The sequence below is a fragment of the Ictalurus furcatus genome, chromosome 3 (assembly GCF_023375685.1).
Source record: "Ictalurus furcatus strain D&B chromosome 3, Billie_1.0, whole genome shotgun sequence".
Taxonomy (NCBI): Eukaryota; Metazoa; Chordata; class Actinopteri; order Siluriformes; family Ictaluridae; genus Ictalurus; species Ictalurus furcatus.
The window spans coordinates 28,367,148-28,389,794 of record NC_071257.1 but is presented as its reverse complement, the minus strand read 5'-3'; the positions used below and the strand labels follow the sequence as shown (position 1 = coordinate 28,389,794).

Genomic DNA, 22,647 nt, shown 5'->3' with positions numbered 1-22,647 from the left:
TCTGGAATGTTTTCCATACCCGTTACATATGTACACATTTTTGAGCAACATATGCTGCCATTCAGAGAAGGACAACGGCAAACCACATTCTGCCCGGATTACAAGCACATGGTTGTGTAAGCAGAGAGTAGACTCTGCCTTCACCTGCCTAGACCTGCCTATACCTGTCTAGACCTGCCTAGAGTCCTGACCAGTCTCCGATTGAGAATGTGGGGTGCATTATGAAGCACAAAATAAGGCAATGTAGGCCCCGTACAGTTGCACAGCTGAAGAAATGCATAATGGATGAATGGGGGAAATTCCACTTGCTAAACTTAACCAACTGGTGTCTTCAGTGCCTAAAAGATCAATAAGTGTTAAAAGACAGGGTGATGTTACAGTGTTAAACAGTCAACTGTCCCAACTTCTTTGGTGTGTTGCAGTCAGCAAATTTGAAATGAGTGTATATTTTCAAATATAAATTAAATTCACAAAGTAAAACATCAAATAATGTGTTTTCAATACAGTACCGGGTGCAGTGAATTTTCAGATAACTCTTTTGGGTTTCTTTTTTTGCATTTTCCATACTGTCCCAACTTTTTTGGAATTGGGGTTGTAATATAATCCCAATTAAGTCTTTGTATAAAGTATGTCTACAAAGTGGCAGCTAACACTTTCATACGTACCAGAGGACAGAAAATAGAATTTCTGTGTGTTTTGGAGGTGCCCATGCATGTTCAGCACTGAATTTGTTTGTGCTGTCACACTACACAGTAGTGGTTAATGGCATGTATGAAAGTAGACACTCAGGGCTTTAAGAATTTGCAGTTTCTGTATTTCTTTTAGACATTGCCTAGACGTTTTATTATTATATTTTTATTGTGGCAGTGGTATACAGTGTTTTACTATCAAAAAGGATTTAGTTGTTGTGTCCTTGTATACCAATGCTATTGGTTGTACTTTACATACAGAAACCCAACAGGGTCCTGAACAATCTCATAACAGAGTTGTTGCGATAAAATAATTGTCACTTGAATAAAAACTAATTGAAAATGACAAAAGTTCATTTCCAATACAGCGGTGGAAATAAGCACCAGTGTACTGTGCGAAAGGGTTAACACAAAATGCTTTTTTGCATGCACACAGCACCATGCTTACTTTTCAAAACTTTATTTTTATTTAAAAAAAGGATGAAATTAAAAAGTATATAAAAAAGTACAATTTCTGAGCTACAGAAATTGTAATACATCACATTTTACAGTTTCTCAGTTAGTATGTGTATATATGAGTATATGAGTGTATGTGTATATATGTATGTATGTATGTGTGTGTATATATATATATATATATATATATATATATATATACACTCACACAATGTTGTTATATTGGTTCATTATAGACTTGTGTGGGTTTTTTTTGTTTGTTTTTCAGTTTGTTTTCAAACCTTTCCTAGCTGAAAATAAAAGGAGGCCTTGAAGAATGAGCGCTCCCATGTCATAAATCAAAAGCAGTGCTGAGAATGCGTTGAAATATTCCTGTAAGGAAACAGAAAAGGTCAAAGCTTTTGCAGATTTTAGAAACATTCCAAGATTATATGCTTAATGTAGTAAATTAAGGGCAAATTCAAATAGGAACAGTCACTGGAGGATTATGCCCTTGGAAACTCACAAATACTCCATATGGTGTACAATCATGTAAAATCTCTTCTGGTTCGCAGACTATAACAGACTTCATGTCATAGATTGCGTAGGCATAAACAAAAATGGCACTCAATCCCACCAACAGCCCAAAGACACTGGCATACAGGCAGCTTTTCACCTAGAAAATTGGAGGGGGGGGGGTAAACATAAAAAAAATGAGTTCTTTGCCATTTGTACTCTATAATATTGTTAGTTTTCTTCTTTTAATCTGCACTTAGCTACACCTAGAGTTAAAGTCAGGAATTTTGGCAGAAGTTACCTCAAACTAGCTGCTTTAGCTGCATTCTGTATATACTCTAGCTATTATACCGATCAGCCATAACATTAAAACCACTGACAAGTGAAGTGAATAACAATGATTATCTCATTACATCTGTCAAGGGGTCAGATATATAAGGAAGAAAAAGAAGCATTTATTTGTCACATATACATTACAGCACAATGAGATTCTTTTTCCGCATATCTCAGCTTGTTAGGAATAAACTGAGATAACCTGGAGCAGATATGGTTAAGGGCTTTGCTCAAGGGCCCAACAGTGGCAGCTTGGCAGTGCTGGGGCTAGAACTCCCAACCTTCTGCTCAGTAACCCAGAGCCTTAAAATTGAGACACCCCTGCTCATGAACAGGCAGTTCTGGAAGTTGATGTGTTTGAAGAAGGAAAAATGGACACATAAGGATCTGAGCGACTTTGACAAGGGCCAATGGCTAGACGACTGGGTCAGAAAATCTCCAAAACAGCAGGTCTTGTGGGCTGGTCCCAGTATGCAGTGTTTAGTACCTACCAAAAGTGGTCCAAAATAGGACAACCAGTGAAGCAGCCACAAAGTCATGGGCGCCCAAGGCTCATTGATGCATGTGAGGAGCAAAGGCTAGCCCTTCTGGTCCCATTGAAGCGCTATTGTAGCACAAATTGCTGAAAAAGTTCATGCTGACTGTGATAGAACACACAGTGCATTGCAGCTTGCTGCATATGGGGCTGTGCAGCCACAGAGCATAGAGTGCCCATGCTGATCCTTGTCCACCACTGAAAGCGCCTACAATGGGCATTGACCAGAACATCATACTGCCTCTGCCAGCTTGCCTTCTTCCCATAGTGCATACTGGTGTGATATCTTCCCCAGGTATGTCCTGTACAAAAAAGACCTCAGTCTCAGTCTCCTCAGCAGGTGGAGACAACTTTGGCCTTTTTTGTACAGGACATACCTGGGGAAGATATCGCACCAGTATGCACTATGGGAAGAAGGCAAGCTGGCAGAGGCAGTATGATGTTCTGGTCAATGTTCTGTTGAAAAACTTTGGGTTCTGGCATTTATGTGGATGTTACTTTGACACATACCACCTACCTAAACACTGTTGCAGACCAAGTACACTCCTTCATGGCAATGGTATTCCCTAATGGCAGTGGCTTCTTTCACCAGGATAATGCACCCTGCCACACTGCAAAAATTGTTTAGGAATGGTGTGAGGAATATGGCAAAAAGTTCAAAATGTTGACTTGGCCTCCAAATTCCATAGAGATCAATACAATCAGGGATGCGCTGGACAAACAAGTCTGATCTGTGGAGGCCCCACCTTGCAACTTACAGGACTTAAAGGATCTGCTACTAAAGTCTTGGTGCTAGATACCACAGCACACCTTCAAAGGTCCTATGGAGTCCATGCCTCGACAGGTCAGAGCTGTTTAGTTGGCGCAAGGGGACATGCACAATATTAGGCAGATGGTTTTAATGTTATGGCTATTTCACAAACACCTGATTTTGATTTTAAACATATCACTTTAGACAAAAAAAAACTTGCCAGCTTCCTGCTAGGAATTCTTATGCATGCCATTGCAAATGATCCTCCAGCCACATACTGCACAGAAATGACATTACAGAATCATTATAGAAAGTTTATAGATTTAATTGACTTGTGCTCTGTTATGTTTGTTTAATGTTTAAAGTAGACTGACAGTTTTAAAATAAACTGTATGGTAAGCAAAAAAAGACATGAATTACTTTGAGTGATTAATTTGCAGGCATCAAATATGTGACTATTTTACAAATAATGAAAAAGACCAGACTCTAAAAAAACCTACTACTGCTCCAACGAAAACTGGGCACACATGTAGTAGTTTTATGTTGATGCTCATGTAGTAAGCCGGAAATCCCAGAAGCACTTGGAACAGTCCAAGTAATATTGTCATAACCTATAAGAGACAAAGTATTTCAATAGACTAATTTGACACTGAACACTTTTATTAGCTAAATACTAATAAAATAATAATCAGGAGTAACAAAAACTTTACATTCATAAGTGCAGGAAAGTAACAGCAACATCATTGGGGCCTTGCGGTCAATGTAACTTAACTGGTACAAAAAGCAATAAGCAAAAAACTAGCAATAGATTTTATGGGGTGTCTGCTCTTTTGTGGAACATAATAATTATCATTAGCTTTGCCAGCAGATCCACATCTCATCATCATGGTTCACTCACCGCTACAACCTCAGGATCGTAAACTCTGAACAGACGATGCAGTTTGCATGGGGGTTCAATCTGTGACTCTGCCATCTTAAAAGAAAATGAATTTGAACATCAGTATGTACATTGGAATAGAAATACCTTTTACTTTTACAAATTGTTTACTTTTTCTCACAAATTCATTTAAAATTTGGCAGATCATCTTATCTAAAGCAACATCGAAATAATGCAAAATTCAATCCAATGCTTTATCTTTATATGCTTGTACAAAATATTTTAACAGTTCTGTAGGCAAATACACAGAGACCTTGGTTCCCTTCTTGCTGCTAAATAGCATTGGGGCAAAGGTCTGCTCAAATGTTTATTCACACAGCTGTAAATAGGGCAAAAGTAAATGTTAGAAAGTAGGCAATCTGATGGCGTTTGGTGAAATTTACCTCAGTGACAGTCAGTAGGTGCTGTGACACTGAGTGTGCCTCTACAATGATTTATTCAGTAATATTCCCAATAATCATTTATGGTGTTCATGAGGTTTTTTAAGTGGGGATCTCAATATAAATTCCACACTGAAAAATACAGCCCTAAATAGGCCTATGAAATATATGTAAAGTATTAAATCAAAGTTGTTAGCTTGTTTTTCTATTTCATATTGGATTCATGATTCATTTAATAGGTTTGTGAAACAGCACATTAATACACAATTTAATGGGAAAGAACACTGTATACATAACAGCAAATGATATATTTAAAAAAAGAAGAAGAAAATATACACTGAATTTATTTATTTTTTTAAATTAGTCAGTTAGTTAGTTAGTTAGCTGGTTAGTTAGTCTGTTTTACACACAGAGTTACATGGCTAGAATATATACATGTTCACTAGCACCAACTGCTGGACTGTATTTATCTTAGGGAATTAAAAATAGAAGGGCAAGAAAAATATTTTGAAATAAAACAGCAGCATCATCTTAGTTGTGTGTGTGTGTGTGTGTGTGTGTGTGTGTGTTTTCTGAGCTTATTTAAATCTGTGCCAATAGTGCTCAACTTCAGGTTCTTCTGAATTTTTATATAATCTTGCATTTTGCCATAAATCATTTTGTTTGACAAGAAAAGAATCAATTTTTCATACAGTAAATGAGTATACACTCATCAGCCAGTTTATTAGGAACACCTGTACATGTTCTCATTCATGCAGGTGTACAACTACACAATTAACAGCACAATGCATAACATCATGCAGATACAGGTCAAGAGTTTCAGTAAATGTTCACATGAAACTTCAGAATAAAGAACGAGGACAGTGACTGCTGTTTTCATAAAGGACTTTTTATGAAAAAAGTGACTGCTTGATATAATGAAAATTAAATTAAACAAATGCCTGAAGTACAAGAATGCAAGGTTGGCCTAAATTTAAAAAAAAAAAAGAAAAGAAAAGAAAAGAAAAGAAAAAAAGATTAATATTTAGAGCTGTACTATGTTGTGTAGTATGTTTATAAAAATACAACAGAAATAGAAAAGAAGTGTGTTTATTAAGACTAAGTAGATGTCTTGCTTTATAGCTCTGAGGATATGGATATAGATTAGAGGTGCTGATGTGTGGTAGGCTGGTATAAATCAGTGGCAAGGTAAGGGAATGGCATATTAAGTATTAGGCGCACGGTGGCTTAGTGGTTAGCACATTCGCCTCACACCTCCAGGGTTCGATTCCTGCCGTGGCCCTGTGTGTGCGGAGTTTGCATGTTCTCCCCGTGCTGCGGGGGTTGCTCCGGTTTCCTCCCCCAGTCCAAAGACATGCATGATCGGCAAAGTGTCCGTAGTGTATGAATGGGTGTGTGAATGTGTATGTGATTCTCTGCGATGTGTACCCCGCCTTGTGCCCGATGCTCCCTGGGATAGGCTCCAGGTTCCCTGTGACCCTGAAAAGGATATGCGGTATAGAAGATGGATGGGTGGATGGATGGATGGATCTCTCTCTCTCTGAATATCCGCATTACCCCTCGGTGTGCATTATGTTTCTAACATCAGTCTCAGTCTCTACTTTTATAAACAGCCTTGCTTTCTGGAAAACAATATTTTTTACCTTTAAATTTTAGTAAAATATTTTTGATTTATATACGGTATATTTCTGTATAGGAACTGTACACAATTGAACATTGACTGTGAGCAAGGTGGTAGTGGTACATGGAAAAAGAAATGGAATAGTGTACTAATCTGGAATAATGGACTAATCTCCTAATATTTGGGACTTATACCACAGCATGTTTGAATTCTCGAATCTGACTGACAGAAGGTGTGCATTATCTTTGTATAACAGCATATGGTAGTTCTGGCTGGAACATTTATATTAATGCGCTCATTCTAATATGTTATAGTTTCTATAGTCAGTCAGGACAGGATTTTGCTGAGTTTTTTGTGATTGTTGCAGCCAAAAAATGCTTTTTTTAAAAAACTTTTTTGTGCTTTTTTGTGGAAAACTACTTGAATTGGCGATATTGCAATTGCCTGATTCCACTTTCTTTCACAGTGATGTTTGTTGGTAAATAAGACCTTTTAGCTGTTCGATGCACGTGAATCAAAAAGGGCTTTGACTGAATGTGCATTGTGATGACATCACATGATGGCCCAAATCTGCAGAAAATCTGCAGTAATTTTGAAAAAGGTCAAGCTCCTCTGAATAAGAGTTTGCTTGGTTTTATATATATATATATATATATATATATATATATATATATATATATATATATAAAATATATAACATAAAGATAGATAGATAGATAGATAGATAGATAGAACATTCTAAATGGTTCACAAACTTTCAACCACCACTGTAACCACACGGTCTGTCGTGTGTTATTCCTTACATACTACATTGGCTTCTTTGTTGAGCCAAATGAATGTATTGAATTGGGTTTGGGCATGAATGCTTTGTGAATGGAGGGAATAGTGGAACAAATTCATTTTAATGGTGACTAGATATTGTAGGGTCCACCACTGATATAATGATGTAGCTTCTTAAAAATTCTCCAACGTAAGCCTTTCACTCTACAAGTACTATTGTGTAGTGAACTTCAGGAAGAATGGCAAGAATATTAACTACTTTTTTATGAAGCAACTGAAGTGTATTTATTCTTTCACTGGAGATTTCTACACAGGAAGTGAGTGGATACTGGAACCAATCCAAAGAGAAAAAGATACACTGAGTGCGAGAAAGACATGGAGCTCTGATGAAAACCATATGTTCTGGTTTCAACATTGTGGAATGTGTGTTTGGAAAGCGACGCAGGCTCTACACTCTTCAAAACATAGCTTCGTATTATTAGAGAAGAAAAAAATGCATACCCATGCCCTCACGTGTTGTGGGTTTCTGGCTCATGGATGACAAAAGAACTGACAAATAGACATTTAAAATAGTGTACAATTAACTCCAGTACATCAACACAGAAAGAAGTGTTGGACACCCGAGTTAGTGTTGCCAGATTGCCCAGCAGTCAGAAAATTATGAACAGTTTTCTCTAGCACCTTCAGTAGTTAAGTATGTAGTGCTTCCTTCATGGTGCCTTATAACATAAATGCATAATAATAAAAAATTTAACATCCATAAATTTATTACTGCTATTTACATGTCTATCTTGACAGCATGAGACGGTGGGTTACTTTCTCAGTGAGTGTGTATAAATGTGTTCATAAGTACAGAAAGACAACAAGTAAACTTTTTAAATATATACACATAACTATGTAGAAAGGTGATGTAAATTATATATTTTATTTTTTTAAATTACTTTTAACCACCACCCCTCTTCAGGGGACAATAAGAAATTTGTTAGCAATATATAATTTCTATGGACTTTCAAAACCACACATAAGAGAAGGATTTTTTTTTTCTTTTATTAAAAACTTTTTTAAGAGAAAAAAATCCAACCAAAAACAAAACATAAGAACAAGAACGAATACATGGGATGAAAAAAAATTAAAAGAAGAGTAAAGATAAAAGAGAGAAAAACAATGCAATGGGGAAGTGATGTATACTATTTAAAGTTTGCTTAAATACAGACAAAAGTCCATGTACATACCTAATCAAATGCCATACAGATTAAAAGCAGCAAGATACACTAAGCTGTGCAGTAAGGCAGGCTTTGTTATGACTACTGTGAACCATCTTCAGTTTGTTCTTAATTTATATGTCTTAATATTCATTTGCTGCCAAACTGTCTTCAAGTTTGACTCTTTCAATTTACACACAAAACAACACATCTTCTTGAAATACAGTAGTCAGGATTCATTCTAGCATTATTTAACACTATATAGAGCAAACTAAATTACACCATGAATGTAAGTAAAAATTATTTGTTCTTACTCAAAGCAGCAGGAGGGACAATACATAACACATACATGGCTGTACTAACTGAGCTAATATTAAGAGTTAGTCATGAAAGAAGAACAAAAATGACCACTTTGTGTTAGGAGTGTACCTCTTTTGCCATGTATGGTGTTACAATAAGTTGAAAGAATGTAATGTACTGCAAAAAGAATATCAAAATAAATTTTAATTTAATAAGATTATTTCTCCAAAAGCTATAAAAATGCTTTGTGTCCCAAAAGTCTGCACGCATAGGGGAAACGAACACTTTTTAGCAAAACGTCTTCCAAAAATGTTCATACTTAGTTTATATTAGGTTTTTTTTTTTCAGATAGACTTTAACAATGCCTTGGACAAAAGAAGAAAATATTGAAATCATTCTCATGGCAGGATCAGGAAGCTGTCGTATTGTTGCGATGGACTTTAACAGGAAACATGGCAAGCACATCACACACGACACTGTTGCCAAACTTATTACTAAATTCAAAAAGACTGGAAGCGTTGCGGACCGACCGAAAAGTGGACGTCCACTGACAAAGACACAGCTGACGTGGTGCTGGCAAACATAGTCCCCTATGTACGGAGACTTTTGGAACACCTGTAATGTACAGTACGGCTGAATAATGAGGTGATGAATGATTTAATTTGCATTTAGAGTCATAAGAAGCACTTCATTTCTCACACCTGTTTATGTTAGTGTATGTGACAGTAGTTGGAGAAGAAGGATACAGTGGTACATGTCCATGTCTACAAGCCAACTGTCAAGGCCCATGTTATCCCAAACAGATAAAGTGTATTATTATGTGCACTACTCACTATTATACCAAAGAGCTCACAGGGGTTGGGGTGGAGGTTTGGGGGTGCAAACCCATCTCAGAGCACAATCACACTCCACATACAATTTGGAAATACCAATCAGCCTACAATGCATGTTTTTGGATTGGAGAGGTAACCTCTGAAACATGGGGAGAGCATGCAAGCTTTGCACGCGGAGGCGGGAATAAAACCCCCAACCTTGGAGGTGTGAAACAAACGTGCTAACCACTAAGCCACCGAACACCACAAAAAAAACCAAACCATATAAATGAAAGGGTCAGTATGTTAAGGGTACATTTTTGGCTTTAGGTCCAAACTCTTGACAGCTTAGCACTCTAACATGGATTTGTGTTTCCCTCAAATACCAAACCGAGCATAGCAAATGTAATTTATGGATCGTTGTATTAAATGATGTAGATTGCAAAACTGTACTCCCTACAACACTGCATTAATGCACCTTATGAATTAGGTGCGATTTTTAACAATCTGGCAATACTGTCCCCAGTTGTCCTATGGCCAGTAAGACCCCCCCTTCACCACCCACCCACGCACCCACCCACCCACCCACGCACCCACCCACACAAACACTCTTCACTGCTAAACAACATGATGACTCCGTAACAAATGATGAAAAAAAAATATTACATTAATAGTTTACTGGAAATAACTGAAACCACTGCACAAACTTTAACATTACAAAGAGCTCTGCCACACAGTACGCACTTATAACATTTGACTTGAAAGGAAAATAACGGTCTGATGTGATTGGTCTAATAAGGTCTAATCAGGTCTAATCAGAAACATGGACTTACTTTGACAGCAGGAGTTCTTGACTCAGGAATCAGTTTATTCAGCAGGAGAAAAGTGAGTGCTGGGATAGTGGTGATATCGAGGAGCACAGAAAATAAAGTGCGCCTGCATTAGTGCACTTGGGTGGGAGGGAGGGGGCCGCTGGAGGGACCACATTTCTTTCTGAGAAACGGGGAGAAACGGGCGGGACGTTGTGTGTGTGTGTGTGTGTGTGTGCTTCATCAAGTCTCTCTCGGGTTCGTTTTTTTCCACATAGTGGAAATTTTGGAGCGGTCTGAAGATTTCACCACTTTTGGTAAGTTAATCGGGTAGCACTGATAATAATAAGAGAATGTATTTTTAAAACTGCCACAAATCGCACTTTGTTAGCGACAGTTATTGTGTATTAGTGTGTGTCGTCGTGATAATTAGTGTCCGAGCGATGCTGGAGTCCCAAACTGCATACTAACGCACTACATAGTAGGTAAGTGTAGTGCACCACCAAGGTTAGTGTGTGGCTTTGGACATGGTCTTCGTGTAAAGTTGGCTGAGTAAGTTTGAGTGAGCTAATTATGCTCTAATAAATTACTAGTTAAAAAAATAATAATTTCATTATTATATTATTATGATAAATACTGATAAGAATGACGAAAACGAGACAACCCTGCTGAAAAAAACCCAATAGAAACCCTCATAGAATTTGTAATGGTTTTAATGGTTATAATGGGAATTGTATTGGTTTAAATGGAAACTAAAACCAATACATGTGGTCTCTACTCGTAATTTGTTGCCTTCTATTGGTTGCATTTTATGTCTAGTGGATACCATTAAGGACCAATAAAGTTAATGGTAATGGTTTTGATGGTTTGTAATGGTATTTGTAGTGGAAACCTTTAGAATGTCTGTGATGGTTTCTATTGTTTTGTTTTGTTTTTCAGCAGGGATTTCTACCATAGAAAGTTTATAGAACGTTTAATCTGAGTTTTAAAGTCCCCATGAAATCAAAATTGAAGTTGTGTGGCTTTTAGTATGAATGTGTTGGCCTTAAGATTATCTATAAGCTGGTGTGCTCCAAAACAATGAAGAAATTTGCATTTAGAAGTTATATGCATTCAGAATTTACAGTCTCTTTCTCTACCACCAATATGGATCAACAATTTTGATGACATCATTCAGCACTTCAGCTTCTCATCAGCTTTTCTGTCAAATCAAATGCTCTCTAAAGAGCTCTCTAAGTCCCGCCCCAACATTATAAAAATGCATGGTACTAACTGTCAACTGGGTGAAAAGCCACTCAATATGTCCTGCTCTTCCTGCCTTTTTCAGTGGAAATTATGTCAATATATTAGATTAATCTACAAGTTTCAAGCCACTTCATGGGGACTTTAAATTAAAACAAGTTAAATTTGTATAGGGCTTTTAATAACAGCTCTCCTCACTGATATTTGTTCCCTCAAATAAATTAAACTTAGGCTATGTTTACTTTCTTCTTATTATTATTATTAATATTCTTCTTCTTCTTCTTCTTCTTCTTATTATTATTATTATTATTATTATTATTATTATTATTATTATGTAAAGCTGTCAAGGTGGTTAAGCTGTTGGAATTCTGATCAAAAGGTTGTAAGTTCAAATCACACCACCAAGCTGTCATGCTGGGTCCTTGAGCAAGGCCCTTAACCCTCAACTGCTCAGTTGTATAAATGAGATGAATGAATGCATCTGCCAAATGTAACTAGCTAATAAAGGAGTCATGCATAGGTATCTTGTTGATACAACTCACTACTATCTTTATACTTTACACCAAACTTGAAAAGCATAATGTAACAATGCAAAAAGGCATATCCATACTTCGCACTCATATCCTGTATCATACAACTCTATCATATACAAGGCCAGAAATACATACATGTGCACACACAAATTTAAGCAAAGATATATATACACACACAGAGATATGCGTATACAAGCACAATAGCACAAATATACCTTAAATACATAGATGCTAACATGAACATATATCTTTCAGAGTTGGTTGATAAATGTGACATCTGTCTCCATCATGAATTTGTCATTCATCCTTACAAGGAAAGTTAAAGAGCATGCTAATGAACTCCACTCTTGAAGAAAGAATCAAAAAAACATTTACACTCAGGCCCCAGTATTTTACATTGAGATATGAAAAATAGAAAAACTTACCTCAGGTAAGTTTTCAAGGAAGATGCCCTGAGATAGCTTAACATATTATTATCAGTGTTTTTAACAGCACCCCTTGGTGAACCAGATATAACTGCTGTGACAACCAGCCCCATTCACCCCCCCCCCCACCACCATCCATGTTACTGTTATATTATTTGCTATAAAACTGTATTGATTATAAATCTGTAAAATAGTTTCATATTTTTTCCTGAGGTTGGAAATAACACAAAATAACTTCATCTTCAGTAGTGTGCTTTATCTTGGTCAGGGTCTCAGTGGCTCCAGATCCTATCCTGTTAACACTGGGTGAGAGATGGGAATGCACTTTGGATAGGATGCCAGTCCATCACAGGTCACCATGCGTGCACATATTCATACACTCGTTCATACCTAGGAGTCATTTAGAGTAGGCAATTCACCTACCGGCATTTTTTTTTTTTTTTTGGAGGTGAGTGAAAACCAGAGAACTTGGTGGAAACCCATGCAGACACAGGGAGAACACAGCCAGCAACACTATCCTCTACAAGCTTTCAATATAGGCATCTTTAATTTGTATGAGTAAAGTTCTCAGAAAAATATTCCCTTTTTCCTCAGTAGTGTCTTATTTATGTAATAAAAAAAACAACTAAGATCACTAAATAAGCTTTGCTTAAATAGAAACCTACTCTTTTATTTAAAAAGACACTGTTAAATGCTTCTCTTTTTCTTGAATGTCTAGGCACCAAACAAGAATGGCATTGACTGTGTCAAGTGACTTGTCTGTCAGTGTAACTACAGACCAGAATGTTAACAAATTAACAGACAAACAGGAGGTACTGAAAAAAAGCATACAGAAAGGAGAACCAAAATCAATAGGGGTAAGTCACTGTGTCAAATGGAGCCCAGATGTTCAGAATTCACTGTTATAATATATAATATACAGTTTAAAGTGTGTAATACAGGCCAGGAAGAGGCATATGAATGTTTCATGATCTCTCTGATGCAAAAGTGTTCCCATTATAAGCCTAACATCTAATATAAACTTTATATAACCTATACCGAATATAACCCGAGATGAGTCCCATCTTACTTAAAAGAAACAGTTTCTTTCTAGATTTCCCAGGTCATGCTTGGATTTCTGATCATCTCTTACTCTGTGCCACTGCTCTCTGCTAAACTCACAGAGGTTGTCATTTTTGGCGTGCCATGGTGGAGTGGCATATCTGTAAGATATCTTTCTTTCACTACTATCAACATTACCACACGCTGTTAAATTGACAACAGGCGTACATCAGAGAAGTCTTGTTACCAGTCAATAAAACTTGATGTACATTAAAACCACTGTCACCTCTCCATGTGTTTTTTCTTTTCAGTTTGTCATTGCAGGTGCTGTTGCTCTTGTAATGGAAAAACATAACAGCACTTCTTTGGTGAGTTACAGTTGGTGGAAGATGTACCCAAGATGCTCTGCTATTCAAAATTGTAAATTGTATAAGTACAAATATAATATCATAAAACATCACTATGTAAAGGCTTGACGTTCTACAACCCCAATTCCAAAAAAGTTGGGACAGTATGGAAAATGCTAATAAAAACAAAGAGGAGTGATTTTTGTAAATGTACTTTGACTTGTATTTATACAAGAATGTATAAAGACAAGGTATTTGATGTTTTATCTAATCAACTGCATAGTTTTTGAAGATAAACATTTATTTTAAAATTGATGCACACAACATGTTCCAAAAAAGTTGGGACAGGGGCAATTTAGGACTAATAGCAATGTGACAAGTTGAAATAAGAAGTTGATGTGAAACAGATGAGGTAATCGTCTAATCATAGTATATAAGGAGCCTCCATAAAAGGCCTAGTCCTTCAAGAGCAAGGATGGGTCAAGGCTTGCCAAACTGCCAATAGATGCATCAGCAAATAATCCAACACTTTAAGAACAACATTCCCTAAAGACAAATCGATAGGAGTTTGGGCATTTCACCTTCTACCGTGCACAATATAATTAAAAGATTCAAGCAATCTGGTCAAATCTTGGCACATAAAGTTCAAGGCCGAAAAACACTTCTGAATGCACGTGATCTCCGATCTGAGATGGACAGTAGCACAGTGGAATTGTGTTTTGTGGTCCGACAAGTCAACATTTCAAATTTTTGGACAAAACAGCCGTTGTGTTCTCCGGGCCAAAGAGGAAAAGGACCATCCAAGCTGTTATCAGCTTCAGGTCCAAAAGCCAGCATCTGTCATGGTATGGGGGTGATATATACATGTTTTGGAGCAAAATATGCTGCCATTCAAAGAAGGACAACGCCAAACCACATTCTGCCGTGATTACAAGCGTGTGGTTGCGTAAGCAGGGAGTGCAGGTGCGAGCATGACCTGCCTTCAGTCCTGACCTGTCTCTGATTGAGAATGTGTGGCACATTATGAAGCGCAAAATAAGGCAACGAAGGCCCGAACTTTTTCCGGAACTGGGGTTGTACTACTGTAACAAAATTACTTTTCTAAAGTAACAGCTAATTCACAGGGGCTTTATGTAGTGCAAGAAACTGCTGTCTTTGTCTTATTATCTTCAAGAAAGACAAAAAAGAGACTGTTGAGGGAAATACTATTTCTAGCTGCTATAACATACATGATAACATGAACTAACTTGTTTCACAGATGTTCCAGAATATTAAATGTAAATAAATGTATATAAAATGATCAAAAGTATGACATATTGTTCTTTAAATAATAATATATTGATTAATTATGGTATAAGAGGTATACATCACATGCTTCACATTGGGCTGTATCACACTAACCCTTTGTTGATTACTTTCTCTAACTACATGCCAAAACTTTGTTTTATTCCTTACTTATCCAAAGTAGTGTTAAAATGAGGCAAAACACAATCAGGGCACTGTACTGTTAAAGGTATAGTGACTGCTAAATGTAAATTTTCCTGCAACTGACCAGAAAAAAGTGCAAGTTCCAGTAATGGGAGTCACCATACACCTTCAGGTCCAGTCTGCTTGCAGTCTCTGAAACAACAAGCTAAAAGGAGAGAAAGTAAATAGTGATGTGAAAGTAGGACAGACGAGTGTTATTTTGTCATGGTGGTTATGATGCAACAAAAGCTCAACCTGTCCCCATCTCATCATTTCCACTCATGGAATTTGTTTGTTTACTATCTCCAGGTCTTTACATGCATGGTGTTCACAGTGTTGGCTGCAGTCATCTCAGTCATTGCAGTAATCTTCTACATCATTGACATTATGAGGAACCCACAGTCTCTTTGCAATAGAAACTCAGCAAATACATGTGATGACGAGTATTATGTCACGGTATGGTAGAAACTATACCATCCTGAACCTTCTCTAATATTGTAATTAGAGAACATGTATTATTCACTTTCACATGCCACAGTCTACACTGAGAAATCACTGATTTTACTCCCCCCCCCCCTTCTTTTTCTAGAGACTCAGTGTAGAAGTGAAGTCAATTCTCATGTCCCTCAGCATGGTGCAGACTGCTATCTCCTCTGCTTTCACATTTATTCTGTACAAAGAAAGGCAAAATTATAACAACTACCTGGTAAGAGCAATACATAAAAACAACTGTCTTAACTCCTGACCCTGCTCAGTTCTGCTATTCTCATCATAGAGGGTTAAATCAGTATTGCTGCACAGCTGGTGCAACTTGTTCAAAGGTTCATGCACTGGTCAATCTATAACCTAGTGATGGGCAAGTTCCAGCGTCTGAATGAGTTCTCTGCCTCCAAGAACATCTAATATATTCAGTTACTGTCCCAGCTTTTTCAGAATTGTGTTTGTACAAGTTGAGAGTGTATGACCAACTTTAACAAACATCTGGAAAAAGTAAAGAGATGCTACCAAATGTGGTCTGAATATGAGGCATTTCTTCATGATCGGTTTCCTTTGATTGCATTGTTCTTTGACTGTGTAGCTGCCTTGTTGTTTTCCAGCTGTTCCCTGCAGAGTACTATAATCACAAGAGTTTATTACAGCTGCATATGTAATTCATAACAATAGTAAAGTGTAATAGGCATTTTAAAGAGAGTAATTTCAGGCAATCTGCCAAAATGTTTTATGAACTTGTTAAGAGAATTGCTTTTAAACATGTGTGGCTTAAAATGAATCAATGAATGAATCTATCTAGCTATTTATCTGTCTGTCTGTCTGTCTGCCCCTGTTTTGACAAGATAAAACCAGATCTGTGCAAACTACAATATTCAGTCCTATACCATGTCTAAATCTGTGTCTCTTTTTTTCTCTTCAAGTTTATGAATTAAGGATGTCCTGCATACGGAAAAAAAAAAAATTGACGACTCTGGACTTCAATCAACCAGTTTCCATACATCTTCATTTTTTACATATTTCTATCATACATGGGTTCACTTATTCTTAGATATGTTGTATTATATAATGGACAGTATGTATTGAGATGTATTGGAAAGTTTGTTAACATTTTATAAAGAAGGCTACATACAATTAATCTTTGAAATTGCATTACAGTTGCACTAAAACAAAGGTTTAGTGTTTTAGTACATTTCAGCTGCATACAGAGTTCTCGCCTACTCTTTTGCTAGTTTCCGCGAATGTACAGTACAAGCTGTGTTGTGTCCAATCTTGCAGCTGGTGGCCTTTAACCTTCCAAAATTCTTCCACAAGCCCCTACAGAATTTCTCTCTCATAACAACAGAATTACTCAGCTCTTCTGCTTCGTCTATAACGGGAAACAGTCTGCAATGTCTGTACAGTTACATTGTCCCATAAATTCTTATATCCTCCAAATTTAGAGATGCCAAAAAATGAATGTGCACGTTCAGTTGTTAGCTACAGCACATTTGTTTTGTGCTGAATTTATATTATATTTTCTGAATGTTGCAATACTAATAGGTTCATTTAATGCATGTATTATGCTATATATTGCCTTTTTATTAAAAAAAAAAGTCTATAACAATTGAAGCAATTGTTTTCTTTTTTTCCTTTTCATTCTGTCTGTCCTTTTTTGACTGTTCGCTCACAAAATCTGCAAGAATAGGAAAGTCTTATTTCACCAGGTTCGATTAATTTGATTAAATCAAGTAATTAATTGGCACATCAGGTAATTATTTTGATTAAAATGTTTAATCAATTGACAGTCCTTATATATATAATTAGGCAACATCCATTTTGTAGTGTGATTTCGCCAATGCCAGTACATAAATCATTCCATAAAGAATAGTTGTAGTTGGTTCATACTGCCTTGTTGGTCTCCTCATTCACTCCTTTACAAATGGTCATTAAGTCTCTTCCGAACAGCACTGACTTGTACTGCAGTTGCTTGACAGTCTGCTTCCTCTTGAAGCCATAAAGAGAAGTTCACCAGGTCATAAGGTTCTCCTGGTCGAGTGGTTCTGCTATGCCAGATATAGTTAGTAACTTGTTAGTAGAGCAGTTTACTCTCTGCTCTTGGCTTTGCTGCTCAGGAATTTTCATATGCTGTTGTGGCTGTGTACAAATGTAAGTAATCTTAATTTGGACTGTTTGGTATATGGTTTAAATTATTTGTTATGCAGTTTATTGTTGATTTAATTTATCTTTGTTTATCCATATTCCTTATGTATTTTTTTAGAAACCAGTCTGATGCTCCTATGGAATGATTTATGTACTGACATTGGTGAGATAAAACTATCAAGTGGATGTTGTTTTAAGGTGTTTTAACTGATGCCCCATTGTGATGCTCCCCTTGTGAAGCAGCTGTATCCTATGAATCTTTTACCTATGTATTAGAATCTACATACGTATATGTATATATACACATATATGTAAATATAATATGTATATATTAGCCTAAATACTGTCATTGTGCTACACACAATCAAAACCATAACATTGTCACTAATATTAGCTAAATATTAAAGCGCAGGTAAATTTTTATAACAAAACCCATTTTTATGCTGCATTGTGCTAAATATCTAAACCCTATTTAGATATTTAGCACATTGTGGAAATATGTTCAATTTATTAATTGAAGCCATTAGAGCCTCCTGAACTTTCTACACACAAAGGCCAAATAAGTTGAAAAATGTAAATTCTAAACAATTTTTTAAGACTGTGGTTAGTTTCAAGTTAATGTATCTTCACTTGTTTAGAGTGCCCATGCAATGGCTTTAGATTTATTATTCAATTTTGTATGTTGCAATAATTCACTTTTAAAACAAGGGAAGTCAGGGATGGCTGCCATAATCCTGCAGTCTTACATGGATTACATGATCTTCCTCCATGAACTGAACTGTCCCTCCACATGTTTCCAGAGTTTTGTCATAACAAAGCTTGGGGAGGTTTCCTAGCCTTGCTCGTCCACTAGCCACCATCCACACTATTACCTTATGCCTCAGCTGTGGTTCTGCTGACTCCAACTCCTTGTGAGCCCTCCTCTTCCTGTCTATATGAACCTGTATACCCACCCTGGTGACTTTAGTGTCTCTGGTGATTTTGTAGAAGGGAAGCTGAAGTTTGTTGCTCCTCCAATATAGAGTGGTGCTGCTCAGGCTGCATGGCAAACCCAGCCACCTGCTGAGATAGCTGGAGATCAGACTCTCCATGGCTTCAAGGCTTTATTGTCATAGGTACCTTGTACACCAACAGAGGCCAGAGAATTCAAAGTAGGATCCCATTTTGGTAAATCCAAGCCCTGAACCTGTTTGGTAAACTAGACTTGTCCACACTGGTGAGCCACGCCTCAAGATTCCTGATGGTAGACTGGATGGTAGCTGCATCTCTTGCCCAGAATCTTTATTGGGTGATTCATGGCATCACAGTGCACCCAAGGAAAAGTAGAACTTTGCCCTTCTTCAGCACCAGTGACCTGGATTTAGTTGGCTTGAAACTCATCCTTGCACAGGTGATGAGTCTCTCCAGGCCCTGGAGGATACCTGCTTTGCCCAGGGCTGATGTTGTTGTGACTGTCAGCTGCCGTGACCAGCATGTTCATAACAAGGGTGAAGAGGATCACTGAGAATGTTCACCACATGATGATGTGTGTTGTTATAAAATCTATTTAAATAACTGTATTATCTACAACACATTTGATTTAGAATTATACAGCTAACATTCCTACATTAATATTATGTGCTGCTGTTTCTGCACTTAACTCTCATTAAAGTATACCATTCCTGTCTACTCATTACAATTTTCACCTACCCATTACACTGCATACATCATAATATCAAGCAGCAATCTGCTACCTCAGGCACACTCTAAAGTGAGACTGAAACATGTTTTAACATTCTTGCCAGAACTGGCTCTACATTATCATGTTTTCCTAAACAACTCAGATTTTGATAATTTCACTGGCCTCACAACTTACTAACAGCTGCTGTCCAAGAGTCGACTTGTTTGTGAACAACACATCACTAATATATTGGATTTATGCAATGCTGTATAAACACAGAAGATGGATAACTTTATTAGTCTTCACGTGAGCTGCTTGACGTTTTCTGTGGTTTAGAGTTATTTTTCCACACTTCTCGTAAATATTTTAAATAACCAGTGTAGCATGTTCTGGATTTGTATCAACCTGATCTGACCTGATGAACTAGAGTAGTGGGTCATTTAAAATAAGCACTGACTAGTCCAAATAGTCTGAGCTGACCTAGTGAAGATGTCTATATTGTGAAAATAATGCAGTGTGTGTGTGTATAACGTGTATGTGAGGTGTGTGTGTGAGGTGTGCAAGCCAGATTGCTGGCAATAAACCCCAGAGGTTTGTTTGTGTCATGCACAGCACATACCTTGATCTTGGTGGTGGCTGACACTGTATGAAACTCCAAAGATGTTACTAGTTATTTGGACTAACTGCAGAAGATGTTCACCCTGTTCTCAGCATCCACCCAGAGATGGTCTTTCTTAAAAAGTCCTGTCAAGATCACGTTAAAGTCATGGTCAGAGACCAGGTGGGAGAGTCGTGTGAACAGTGTCCAGTGTCCATGTGAACAAAGGCCATTAGGTATCAGGCCCCACAAATGAGAGAAGCCATGCGGGAGGTCAAAGAAAAGTCTATAGATCCTGCCATAAAAATTGAGACTCAATCTTTAGCAGAGGATGACATCCTCAACAGCACTGAAAATGTCAGTAAGCTTTAGCCAGAGAGATCAGAAAGTAATTTGAAACAGGTTTGTTACACAGATAAATGACATAAATAAATGAAATGACAAGAAATATGTTGGAGTTATAAGTTTTCAATCCGTTTATTCTCATTGTTAGCCTGTAAGAGTAAACTGAGGCATTTACACAATCAGCAATTTTCCTAGCTTTGGCAACCAAAACAATGTTGCTTTTTGTGGTTAATGTATTTTTAAATTCCTCATATTTCCACATAATAATTTCTTGCTCTTCAGCCGGAAGTATGCACACTTGCTTTTTTCCATGTTGAATGCTATTAGCTGTTTGCTGCAAATGTCTGGCTTTTATGTGCACACGCATGCTGAGTAAATCTTGATTCAGGGTTAAAACCTAGGCTGACTGGGAATGTTGACTGAGAATGTTGATAACCAGGGTCATGAAAACTGTTAACCTTAATTAACCCGGGTTATAGTTTTTTGGTTTTGCAACTCTAAGTTTGTTCAACTCGCTTCATGAAACAGGCCTCTGCACAAAATATGTACAATTACATTATAAAATGTTCGATAGACTTTACAGTGGCTTCATAAATTGATTAAAACATTTTAAAAAAGCAAAACACACATGATGCACAACCTTTGTTCTTCAAACATCTTGCTTCGACCAAAGTGACTTGAACACACCTGAAGTCGTAATTCTGACTTCCCAACTCGTAAATACGAACATCCCAGGAGGACAGTTATCCTCGAAATATTACAACTTTATTCTCGAAATCTTGTGTTTAATGTTTTAAGCAATAACCTTAAAAATATATCCTGAAATAAATAGTGTATGCTGCTGTATTATTAGGCTATAAATTATAATATTTTATTTAGACGTTCTAAAAAAAAAAAAAGTTGTGCAATTATTTTTCAGTTAATGCACAGCTAAAGTAGTTCCATCAGGTCTGGACCGCATTACAGTTCCATATCACTTCGCCGAGTTAACTGAACTAATGGAAAGATTAGCCTACTGTCCACCACAGCCCACAAATCAACAACATCTAACAACAAACAAAATGACAGAAAATTGAGATTTTCCAGAAATAAGTAAGGAATAATTGAGGACGGGTGTTGAATTATTAGAAACATAATGCGCATCACGGGGTAATGCGGATATTCAGAGAGAGAGAGAGAGAGAGAGAGAGAGAGAGAGAGACTTGTGAACAAGTATCCATCCATCCATCCATCCATCTTCTATACCACTTATCCTACCTTCAGGGTCATGGGGGAACCTGGAGCCTATCCCAGGGAACATCGGGCACAAGGCGGGGTACACCCTGGACAGGGTGCCAATCCATTGCAGGGCACACTCACATACACATTCACATACCCATTCATACACTACGGACACTTTGGACATGCCAATCAGCCTACCATGCATGTCTTTGGTCTGGGGGAGGAAACCGGAGTACCCGGAGGAAACCCCCACAGCATGGGGGAGAACACTCCGCACACACAGGGTGGGAATCGAACCCCTGACCCTGGAGGTGTGAGGCGAACGTGCTAACCACTTTATTTAGGTCTATTGTACTTTCTGCAGTAATAAAAAACGAAGGAAAAACTGTAAAGCAGTAAGCCTATCAATATGTATTTATTTATTTGTTCTATTTTCAAGTTATCAACATGAAACGACAAACTGAAATAACTCTCTCTCTCCAGATTATTATAATAATTATTCCTTACATATTAGCCTAGTTATTACAACTGGTTATGGAATAAAGTGAGGTTTAAACTGAGGGTAAACAAGCTTTAAAATCGAGTATTTTTAGTACTTCTTGAGTCTTATAGCTACCACAGAGATTTGACAACGATTACAATGTTTAATAGCCTATACTAATGAGCAACACTGCGCGCTTTTTAACTTAATATTTTACCTTAACACTTAGTATTCAATGTTACAGGCGGTCCACTAAAGTGTCAGTCTTCAGTTTGCACTTTCTGTTTTCTGAGTAATATGAGAAGCTGCGGGTTGATGAGGGAATAACTGTAGCCTACATCTGCTATAATATAAGTGTAACCGGAAACTTGCTGCTTTTTACAAACACTCCTTTGTAAAGTTTATATAAACATCTAACAGAAAACTTCTGATTAAATAAGACTTTTTTTAACCCGTTTATTATAATTGGGCGTGGACTGGCCATTGGGAAGTTCGAGAATTTTCCCGGTGGTTCGGTCTTGTGAGAGTCGGTATTTTTCCCAACTCCGGCATTATA

The 22,647-nt window shown here is 37.2% G+C and overlaps 2 protein-coding genes across 2 annotated transcripts; one reads left to right on the top strand and one right to left on the bottom strand.

Moving 5' to 3' along the window:
- Positions 1-180: 180 nt before the first annotated feature.
- On the bottom strand, positions 181-10,260 carry si:dkey-9i23.16 (uncharacterized protein LOC571915 homolog). Its single transcript, XM_053621919.1, has 6 exons — positions 10,125-10,260; positions 4,158-4,232; positions 3,760-3,870; positions 3,480-3,536; positions 1,651-1,800; positions 181-1,517 (listed from the first exon to the last, which is right to left on the bottom strand). The coding sequence occupies exons 2-6, from the start codon at positions 4,230-4,232 to the stop codon at positions 1,410-1,412; spliced, it is 501 nt and encodes a 166-aa protein (XP_053477894.1). The 5' UTR covers positions 10,125-10,260; the 3' UTR covers positions 181-1,409.
- A 13-nt stretch (positions 10,261-10,273) lies between these two features.
- Positions 10,274-17,255, top strand: tmem176 (transmembrane protein 176). Its single transcript, XM_053621917.1, has 7 exons — positions 10,274-10,417; positions 13,019-13,157; positions 13,394-13,504; positions 13,653-13,709; positions 15,465-15,611; positions 15,745-15,861; positions 16,568-17,255. The coding sequence occupies exons 2-7, from the start codon at positions 13,032-13,034 to the stop codon at positions 16,577-16,579; spliced, it is 570 nt and encodes a 189-aa protein (XP_053477892.1). The 5' UTR covers positions 10,274-10,417; positions 13,019-13,031; the 3' UTR covers positions 16,580-17,255.
- The last annotated feature ends 5,392 nt before the right edge of the window (positions 17,256-22,647 follow it).